An 11,176-nucleotide genomic window follows, 5' to 3' on the forward strand; every position below is an offset into this window, starting at 1 on the left:
AAATTACCATGTTCATATTCAAGTTGCAATTTAAAGCTTTTTCTATTGTTTTATTATGGTTTTCTTTTTTTTTTTTAATAAAAAAGGGAAGTCTTCTCTGAGATAGGCATATTTGTATAGCATAAGTCTCTTTAGGAAAACTGCATCTCTAAATGTTTTAGAGAGTTAAATGCGGTAAATGAATGATAATAACAAATGTAGGGCATGAAATGAAGTGGAAGTGGGGGTTGAGAATTGCTCCCTAAAGCTTCTAGAGAGTTTGGAAAACAAGAGACTGTAGATAGAGGTAAAGTCTTAAAGAATTAGAGCAAGAGTGATGGTGGAGCAAGTCACAAACAAATCAAAGAGCTCAGGTTTAAATGTGTTCTAGATGTGAAAGTGAAATATCTGAAAGCAGTTTGTCGTGGGGCTCAGGCCCTTCCTAGCGATAACAGTATTGCTATAACTTTGATATTCAAAGGGTGTGAATTAAGGAATATTTATAGCATACATAATTGAAGTAGAGATCAGCATTCCGAGTTCACTGAATTTAGGAGAACCAAGATGCTGGAAAGTAGAGAACAGAAATGCAGGGTCATGATGGGAGCTGGAAAGGATTCAATTAATTTACAAGACATGAGAGTATGAATACAATTTCTCATTGCAAGTCAGAAACCTAAGATATTTCTCTCCTTTGAAAATCCTTACATTTTCCTCTGAAGACTACTTTATTTTATAAAATATTATGAGGGTACAGTGATCATACACCACTGGAGGATGTTCTAGATTTCCAGATATTCCACATCTTTACTTCCTTCTGTCTGTTAACAAAAGTTGTTGAACTAACTGTGTCACAGTTAGTACTAATTTCTAGAGTTAAAAATATTGCCACAGATGTGGAATGCTTGGTTTCCATGCTGCTCTGGAAAAGGCATTCCTGTTTTATTAGTATCTTTTAATAACTCTGTTCCTCCAGAATTCACTCATTCATCTTCACATTTTACCATTGCAGCCTTCTCTGCCAAAATCCCCCTTTGCTATCTTTCTGATAATAAACACCATGATTGTTATATGGTTTCCTAATTTTTTTTTTAATTATTATTATTTTTAGATTATTTGTATCAGTCACTGGGCTGGACATTTCTTTGCATGCAGCGGGCACATTTGTTTCCATTTGCTATTCTGTGTACATGCTCATTTTCACTTTCTTAATAGGCAAGACTGTATTTCTAGAGTCTTGATAACTTCCTAATTGCTCAAAGCATATTTCTCTCTTTTGTTAGTTATATGGAAGGGTTTTTTTTTTTAAAAATGATGCTTAATTGTTCGAGCTTTATGGAATCACTGTAAGTGTTCATCACTTCCTCATTAATAAGTGCATTTACTTTCTCTCTAGTGTCTGCCTATATGTTTACAGGCAGCCCATTCAAAACATGTACAATATTTTTATTTTCACAACGGAGGAATATTGTGCCTTTCTTCTGCTTTGATGATTTGCTAAATTTAACTAACTAGCCTTGACTGGCCCCCTTTACTTTCTGCTCTATAGACCTGTACTTTTGACTTACGGCTTTTTATCACTTAAAACCACATTAAAAAAAGAACATTGGAAGCAAAAGAGTTTCAAAGGCATTTTAGCCTAACCTTAATGAGGGCGTCTTTGGTATTACTTCATCCCTCTTTGTCTTTAATTTTTATTCTTTCATAACTTCTTCAGTAGATTGGGTAATTTTCCGGAGTCTGCTTACTTGAAAGAGAAAGCTGATATCCCTGAATTCAAATGGCTTGGAATCACTGGTACCAAGCCAGCTCTGTACAGTGGAGGGATAGACTTATTGCTAAGCACAAGGTAAAAAGATTTGTAACCCAAATGTCATTTTTCTTTTCTTCTTTTACAGAGTTATAGAAACATGAAGATGTTGTTTTTCCTGTGTCTTTTAATTGTTGGAATTCATTCCAACAGTTATTTCTATGACCCTAATCACCAAGGTGTAAGAAACCAAAATGAAAGAGGCCAAGAAAACCAAAATATGCCACAGTGGACTGTAGGAAAGAGTGTTTGTCGGTTTGCATGTTGTTTCTACAAAGAGATTTCATCTCGTGAAAACAGTGGGAATATTTTCTTCTCTCCCTTGAGCATCTCTACTGCCTTCGCAATGCTGACTCTGGGTGCCAGATCAGACACTCTGACACAGATTCTTAGGGTCCTTAGCTTTAACCCACAGGAGATTTCTGAAAATGAAATACATGAAGGTTATCGTCAACTCATGCAAATGGTAAACAGAAAGAATGAGGGGTTACAGCTGAATATGGGAAATGTTCTGTTTGTGCTTGACCGACTGAAGCCACAAGATAAATTTTTAAGTAATCTCAGAAACTTCTATGAAGGACAAGTTTATCCTATGAACTTCAAGAGGGCTGATCAAGCCCAGGTAAAGATCAACGAATATGTAGCAGAAAGAACCAATGGGAAAATCAAAGACCTCATAAGTAACCTTGATCCACTTACTGAAATTCTCCTTGTTAGCTATATTTATTTTAATGGTAAGTTATACATATCATATTCTCCTCCTTCATACATTATTTCCTCAGGTCAGTCTTGGACTTCATAACCTTTTTTTGCAATATTGTTTTGCAGATGCACTTATATTTTGTTTTCCTTTCCTTATAAACAAAAGCTATTGGAAATTATGTTCTGCTTGACACTGATGATAATTCCTTGCAAAATTTATGGCAAATTTTCCTATATCTTTTAATATATACATTTTTTTCCTGCTGAAGATTAAGTGAAATATACTTTGAGGAAGGTATCTCTATTCAGTAAAGCATTTAGTCCTATACAAACTAGTGGGATTTAAGCACTTTCTTCAATGCTTTGTTGGCTAGGAATTAATTTGAAATCCACTTCAGCTGGTTTTTTTTTGTTTTGCAAGTTCAGAATTAAACCTGGAGAACCCTGTTAAAGTAAAACTTAGCATCTTACCTGAAAGAAAATATGTTTACTCAGTAGTTTTGCTACTACTGAGTATGTTCGTGTATCCACAGCTAAATATGTGACAGTAGCTTTAGTTTCACACTCATGTTCTCCTTTTTTTTTACTAACTATGCCTTTACTGATAGTATGGCTGTAGTCCTGATGTGTCTAGAGGCACAGGTTTTCAAACATTTTCTTTTGATTTGCAGATTCTAGTATTTTCCAGTGAAGAGATGGACCCACCAGTATCAAATACAAGCCTAATGACAATAAGCTTGTTTTTCTAAATTAACTTGTGTAGTCTGCTTAGATACATTTTACAGATCTTCCTAGAGCTTTTCAGACTTCTGATCTAATGAGAAGAAGAAGAGCAAGGCTGTAAGGTTCATTCAGTGGTCTAATAACAGATACTGTGTCTTCTTTCAAACCTTCTCTCACGCTCATTTTAGTGTATTCTGAAAAGAAAGCAACTGTACTCAGAAAAATGATATTCTGTAATTTATCTGATCAAAATATCATTAAGTTTTTTAATTGAAACAGAGAAGATGTAATAGAAATGCTATTATTTTAAAAGAAATGCTATTCTTTAAAGCTATTAACATGGATACTTCCACTTTCCTCCCTAGTATGAAGCTTCCCTTGAAAGTAATTCAAAATCATATTTTTGTTTTGTTTTGCTTTTAATCTGCTCCTTGTGTTAATCTCTGAAGATTTGGCCACAGCTAAATGGAGCTGTTTGGAATACCGATGACTGATGTTTCTTAATTATCTTGAACACATACTTGTTTGTCTCAAATAATGTTTTCAACATAGGCTTTTATTTAGCATCAGGCATGTATTTCAAAACAGGCAAAAAAGCTCTTGATTTCTCTTTCACTCAAAGGCGTTTGAAGAAGGAGCAATAGAGTGAATAGCACAATGGGGACAAAAGCCTGAGAAACCTTGTATTAAAGATAACTTTGTATCACAGATAACATTTTCATGTTCTGAAAACAAGTTTTGTTTAAAATTAGATGTTCATTTTTTTTACTGAAATTATTTCTCAGCTCCTCCAAAGATGGTGGAGATTCAGTTTTAGCTCTTCAATAAAATAGATTCAAGAATAGCATTAATAGCAATAAGAAGGATTTTTATTTTGAAATTGAAAGTATACTATACTTCTAGGCTCTTGTCCACTCTCTGTGCATTACATGTCTTCCTTGCACAGTACTGGTGACTCTCCTCCCCCTTTTTTTGTGGTGTAGTGTACTGTCAAAGTCCTTCCCTAAGGACAAAAGTTTGGCAATATTTTCCTGGCTTTCAGCCAGTGGGCATGCTATTCCACTACAGTATGCCGGTCCCTTATCATGTCCTGTGTGAGCTGGTCACCAGTAAGTATCATACTTAAAGGTTTGTTTTTCCACTTGAACACTGGGAAACATTTGAGAAAGGTGCCATCCCTACCAGCGGGCCTCCTAAGAGAGAAGGGAGCATAGGAATAAGAGCGCCTCTGAAACAGGAGGAAAGAATTAGTGAATATCCTCCCTGTCTAATCTGTGTGCTAAATCCTAACATCCTTCTCAGGTTTTAGTCAAGCAAAGCTCTTTCTGAAATCAGTGGGTGTTCTCCCTGAGTTAAGAACTAGATAAAGGTTTTTTGAGTGTTTCAGGACTTGAGTCATTTATGTTTCTGTGATTCATTCTGCTTTTTTTTTCCCTTAAGTATATCAAGGTAGAAGTCCTGCCTGCTATGTATCTGGTGATAGAAAAAGTCACTGTTAATGAAGAAACATAAAAGTAGCAACTTTTCCCATCTTCAGAGTATTGGCAGATGTCAATTTATATTTTCAGAGCCCAAGACATACACCAAGTCTCATTTCACTCTTTCCAAATACTAAATAAGTGCTGTTTATGTTTATTTCACAGATGATGGGAACAGCAGCTGATAATTATTTCATTTGTACCAAGCTGCCTAGTAATCATTGTTCCAAGAGAAATCAGAATTCAAAAGGGGTTGCATCTCGTTTCATGGTTTTCTTGATGGCGCTTATTTTACTTAGCATTGTGGCTCAGCTTTTGCCCACTAAATTTGATTTAAAAATAGTTTTGTTCTAGAAGGCAAAATTTACTTCAGAGCAACAGCTCTTTCTTTAAGAAACAAAACAAAAACCCCTGAACTTTTCCCCTTTTTTTAATCTGCTCAGCGTCTGAAATGGATGAGGTGGATAGCTGGAATTTGGATTAGAAATTCCACTCCACTGAGAATAAGAATCTTTCAGTGTTTCAATGTAGACAGTTTGTTTCACTATGACTAAGTGAAGAGCCTTTGGAAATTTAATATTGTGAGCATGACAGTACAAAGGTTTTCTGTTGTTGTTTTGTTTTGTTTTTTAACACAGCAGTCTAGTAGAATAAAGTTCTTCATGACTTTATTTGCCATTAACTGAAGTGGCATATAAAACCCTTCTTGCTGCAAGTAACCTGAATCCCTTCATTTCTCTGGAGAATCCATCCCTCACATCACCCTTCACAAGACTATTTTGGTGTGAGAATAAGGAAAGGAGAGAATCTTTCTTCTTCTGAGCTCTCATTTAAAGGCTGCATCATATGTGGGCTTTATAGGCTCCTTAAAACTGTTGTCATGGAGGAAAAGTGCACACTAGAACGCCTTGTATCTCATCTAAATGAAGGATATTGCAGCCTGCTGTAAGATCTGAGGGAGTTTTTTACATTACACTCTACCTACTGTGTATTACTATGGAATTACTCTAAGTATTCAGTAAGATCAAGTGCTCATTGCAAACTGGTTTGGCTTTGAAGCTGATCCAGCTATACCAGTTTCTGTCGCCTATGAATGTGTCCTGTTGTGATATGTCATATGATTTCAAGTCCTCAAAATATCCTGTAACTCTGTGTCTTATATTTCAAGCTGAATGGGAAAAACCTTTTGATCCAAAATACACTAAAAAGAGCAAATTCTTTGTGGATGGGAACAATGCTGTTGAAGTCCCAATGATGTTTGGAATGGGCCTATTCAAGCATGGCTATGATGAACAGCTCTCTTCCACTGTGGTGCAAATGGATTACAAAGGAGGTGCTTCGGCATTTTTTATTCTGCCTGATCAAGGAAGAATGGGGAAGCTGGAGAAAAGACTGTCTTGTGAACGTATGTCAAGGTGGAGGACGTTAGTCTCAAAAAGGTAAAATTCTGCAGTTCTTGGTTCAGATGGTAGGCAAGGAGACACATCAGTTTCAATCTGCTGGGCTATGACACAGAATTAGGATGCTATTTTCAGTTCTGGTTTAATATACAGAAGAATTCCCACTGACCAAAGTTGAAATGTGGCTCTCTGGTGTCCCTGTGCTTTCACATTCAGTACTGCACAAAGTGAAAACCTTCACAGCTTTAGGACTTTTGCCTTTTCCGCGTTTTGTTTCCCATCTTCAACTCTCCATAGCCCCCAGTTTTCTGCCTTAAGACCTCTTGTCACTTTTTTTGGGCAAGGTCTCCTGCCTTCTCCTATTTACAAGTTAATTTCTACCACTTTCCTTCTGCCTTTTTTTCTTGTCTCTTGCTTCCTTTCTGCCTATCACAGTTGCCAGTAAGTGCACACTTAGTGCTGAAATGACTTTAACTTGGCAATTGTGAGGACAAAACTCAATGGTAAGGGTACAGAGCAGCTGGCACATTGCAGAGCCACTATATTCAGGCTTTCTGAAGACCTAGGAAGGCAAAATTGGAATAAGTTACACTTGCTTCAACTTTGAGACTAAAAGGCAGAAAGTTTATATGCTTTCTAAAAACAACTTTAGACTCCTTCCATTCAGTGTCATGTGTAGTAGTAGCCTTTGATGGGACAAAATATGTGTACAAGCATAGACATAACATTTTTACAGAATCAAGCCCTTGTGTTCATTCATGAGTCTGATGTGTCACGTTAAGAGACCTTCACACATACACATTTTAAAATCCTATTTTAGGTGATCAATTGCCAAGACAAAAATGACATCCTAATACAGAAAACCAAAAACACTGTCATGCTCTTAACTCTGATTCACTGTTAAATCTTACCAAAGGAATTGAAAACTTTTTCAATTTAAAAAAAAAAAGACAGGAAGGTGTAATTATTGGTGCACCTTCACAGTTTTGAAGCTTCTAGGAACATCTATGTGGGTGGTGACTAAAATCACTATAGGATGAATAAGTTGATGAATCAAGATACTTATGAATAGCTATTGACAAAGAAACACAATTGTCTTTAAAATCAGCAAGAAAGACACTAAATACAATTGGGGGGATTTGTATTTCCTCTTCCTATCCTCTCCTCCCCTCCCCAAACTAGTATAATCTGCCTAAAAGCCATGAATGGGAGATGTAAAACATATAATACAAAAAGGCATCGCTGTTGAAGACGAGCTTGTTTCATGTAGCTCCCCTTTTGGCATCGTGACAAACTAATGAGAAACTAATGTGTTGAATTGCAAACTGCAAACTAATGACACGAACTCCTTCTTTTCCGTCTATTTTTTTTAAGCAACTGATTGCCTTTTCTATTATTTGGAGACTCTGGGAGGTCTTAATAGATGGGTTTGATGTAGGGTATGGAATGATTTAAGGATTGTGGGCAAACTATTTTTGTCCCTGTTTCTCTGTCTGCAAAATGATGTTGAGAGAAGGTGCAGAAGCATTGTGAGGAACATTTTTCATTACTGTTGGCTGCTGAAGGGACAATAATGCCAAAGTATTAGCAGTACAGACAACTGAGATCTATTTAGTGGCCGAACTGTAGAGAAAACATCACTTTCTCTTCTGGAAAGTGCATCCCAGTGCTTCCTGCCTGGTCGGATTGTTGCTGTGTGCCTACGGCTTTCCCTTTCCTGCATGTTGAAAGCAAGTGGGGGCTTGTGAATGAGTCTCTTTATGTAATAGCAAGACAAATGATTCAATTAGAGTTGCATCCTCACTTGAGACAGCGATCAGCACAGTCAGAAATTAGGCAGAAGTAAGAGATCAGCAACCTGTTATCAATCCACTAGCACTCTCATTTCTGGGCACCAGCCAGACTTGACATTAGATGCTGTACTACGCTAGAGGCATGGGCCCTTTCCTTCCCACTTGTCCACTGGATGACTGCTCTTTGGCCAACTGTTTAAGCGCTCCATATGTCTCTGACCTGGAACCCTATTTCTCACCAGAAAACAGTACCTACTGTCAGCGTTATCATTAACCTCTGTCTCATTGTGCTACTTGTAGCTATAAATGTTGGTTTTAACCTTTGAAAAGGAAACATCCTTACTGAAAGAGGAAGGAAGAAATAAGTCAGAATTGTGGAGCTTTGATTAATTTATGGAAAGCAGCAAACTATTTGCTTTCCAAAAAAAAAAAAATTGGATAAATCAGATGTTGGACTTGACATAGAAAAGGAATTACCTGTTGAGTATCTAGATTTTGTCAATGCGCTTTGTTTTTTTCACTTTGTCATCCATACAACCACCACCACATTTTGTCTTGCTCCTTTGCTATATCTTTTTGTCTTTTCTATCCTCATTTATATGATAAACATACAAGGCAAACTTTTTTTTTTCCCCTCAAAAGTAAACAGTAAACTTGTATAAGTTGGATTATTTTTGTGCCCAGCCTGAGACACCTAAAAGAATCACTTTTTCACAAGGCACATCCTCTGCATCCTCAGTAACAGGACACGATTACGGTGGTTCCAGCAGAAGGCACAAAATATCACTAACTTCTGAAACTGTCGGGTGAAGATCCTGAGGGAGGTACAGCTGTACTGTTCTGCTGGGTCAGTCTCACTGTTCATGTGTTGGCTCACTGCAGACTGAGTCAGCAACCTACAAGCCTAGCCTCTCAACCAGCCTTCCAACATTGTTATAAACCTTCTTGTCTTCTCAAATTAATGTCACTATACATCTGATGTGTAGGCTAGAGAGAGTCTGCAAGCAAAATGTCTTTGAAAAAGCAAAATGAGTTTGTCTCTCAGGAGTCTGTGATATACTGTGATAGCTGATCAAAAGTTTCACCACGTTCTTGCACTTCTTTTCTTGCAGCTCAGCAAATTTGTATCTTCCAAAATTCACTCTTTATGGGACATATAACCTAAAAAATGTGTTATATAAAATGGGCATTATGGATGTATTCACTGATAAGGCTGACCTGTCTGGGATCACTGGGCAGCCCCAGCACAGAGTTTCTCAGGTAAATCATACTGCTTTTTGTTTTATGGACTGGTTATTGGTACTTAAATCACTCTCTTTACAACTATTCATGATGAAGAACTCATGTAAAGAGGCTTTGCTTCACATGAAAAGGCAGCTGTTGGCATACAGAGTCCTTCACCTGTTATGCTGTCGATGCAATTGAGTTGGAGCAGGTTACAGGTCTGTAATTTTTTAATCTAGGAGGCCTTTTTGATATGTGTGGGACAACCTTATAAAACAGATATGACCAAATCATTGTCTCTCCACACCTTAGTACCCTCCCATGGAGTGTTGTTACAGTCATTATGTTGCTGCTTCTGTTTGCATCTACGTTCTTTAGCCTGGCTGTGGGCAAGCAGGGAGCTGTAGGATGTATCATTGCTTGTGTTTTATGGAAGGGTGAGGAAAAACAGTGCTTGCTTTTAAACTGCTTGGGAGAAAGGAAAATGCAGTTATTAAAAACATTTGGCTTCAAGCACATGAGCAATGAGTCTCATTATTGCCTGGCCCAGGCAAAAGCTGCAGATAAGTCATACTTCAATAAACCTACAGTTTAAAGCTGACAATCAGTGCAAATTTCGTTGTCTAATATGAACAAAACAACTACCCTCATGACCTCAGATGGAAGCTGGTGAATTAGGGTCTGTAAATGTCTTGATTTTGCAAGCTAAAACTTAGATATCTCTCTGCTCTAGCCCTCCATTTCTAGCCTTTCTCCTTTGTTCCCATTTTTTCCAAGACATTAAGTAACATGGGAAACATAATTTCAGGATGCTATTCAATGTGGTAATTTGCATTTTAATTCTTCAACTATGTGAACTTGTAATAGACACTTAAAAGTGATCCTGCTCTCTCAACCTTTAGTCCAGCTCCACAGCTCTGCACGAGCGTGAGCAGGGAATAAAAAAAGAAACCAAGCGAATGTTTTTGCTAGCAGGGGCGTGCCCCTCCACCACGGGTGAACTTTCCTCTCTGGGGCTAGGAAAGCTTTGCTTTGTGTAGCTTGCTGAAATTTTTTCCAGTTTTACTGTCTTTATGCAGTGGACTCACACCTGCCCATCTGATGCTTGTTTCTTACCAATAACTTCTTCCCATACTTTTAGCTCAAGTTCTTATTTAGGTGACTAGTCTTGTACTTTCTGATTTGTGAAATGTCTGTTTCTTCACAGGCTATTCATAAGGCTGTGGTAAAGGTGGATGAGACTGGCACCGAAGCAGCAGCTGCCACAGGCATGGAAATAGTGCCTATGTCTGTTCCGGTTACCATTACATTCAATAGGCCCTTCCTAGTGGTCATAACTATGAAGAGCAATATACTCTTTATGGGAAAAATTGTGAACCCTCTGAAAAAAGAATAAGTTGATGTACACATTATGTATGCGGTGATCACCGCTGTTAAATCAAGTGTTTGACCTGATGAGTATCGCATGGCTACAGAGGGTTCTCCTCCTCTTAACTGATGTTATTCACTGTTTTTTGTAGATGAGACTCTTCATCAATTTAACTTGTCATAGTTGCATGTTTGTTTGGGCCTTGTTGGTTTTTTTTGTTTTTTCTTTTTTTTGAAAGAAGGTTGCATTCAGGCAGAACCGTCATTAAGGCCTGTGTGATACTGACAGCATAGATATATCTTCTACCAGGGAAGATGAGGAGCACGTGGGTGGAGAGGGTTGTGTAAACCTACTTCGTCCGTCAGGGCTGTCTTCTCACGTTTTTTTTGCGTTGACTGACAAATGGGTACAAGTTACGGCACTTTACTACTTGTCCCCATTTTCCTACCAGCATGAAGTTCAACTCTAGCATAGATCTTAACACGTATCATGCTTACTACCTTGCATAGTACCATTGTTGTCCCGTGAGTCTGTGACACCCTTGCCTTTCAGCTGTCATCCCAGCTAGGCTGTTGCAAAGAGGTCACAAAGAAGGTGTGGTTTTCCCCTGCAGATATATACTGGCCTGTCCACTGTTTCTGTGGAACTTTACAATCCAGACTCATTCCAGGGCAAATGTTAGGGAGTCTAAGAATTTG

General features: G+C 37.8%; 1 protein-coding gene across 1 annotated transcript; it reads left to right on the plus strand.

Annotated features, from left to right (window-relative positions):
• The first annotated feature begins 1,889 nt into the window (after positions 1-1,889).
• Positions 1,890-10,505, plus strand: LOC104479252 (alpha-1-antiproteinase F). Its single transcript, XM_010119847.2, has 4 exons — positions 1,890-2,523; positions 5,861-6,131; positions 8,998-9,145; positions 10,317-10,505. The coding sequence occupies exons 1-4, from the start codon at positions 1,890-1,892 to the stop codon at positions 10,503-10,505; spliced, it is 1,242 nt and encodes a 413-aa protein (XP_010118149.2).
• The last annotated feature ends 671 nt before the right edge of the window (positions 10,506-11,176 follow it).

The sequence above is a fragment of the Chlamydotis macqueenii genome, chromosome 5 (assembly GCF_036417535.1).
Source record: "Chlamydotis macqueenii isolate bChlMac1 chromosome 5, bChlMac1.mat, whole genome shotgun sequence".
Taxonomy (NCBI): Eukaryota; Metazoa; Chordata; class Aves; order Otidiformes; family Otididae; genus Chlamydotis; species Chlamydotis macqueenii.

Coding starts and splice junctions, on each gene's coding strand:
- LOC104479252 (XM_010119847.2), top strand. CDS start 1,890: ATGAAGATGTTGTTTTTCCTGTGTCTTTTAATTGTTGGAATTCATTCC. Junction 2,524..5,860: donor TAGCTATATTTATTTTAATG/GTAAGTTATACA, acceptor TTATATTTCAAG/CTGAATGGGAAAAACCTTTT. Junction 9,146..10,316: donor CCCAGCACAGAGTTTCTCAG/GTAAATCATACT, acceptor GTTTCTTCACAG/GCTATTCATAAGGCTGTGGT.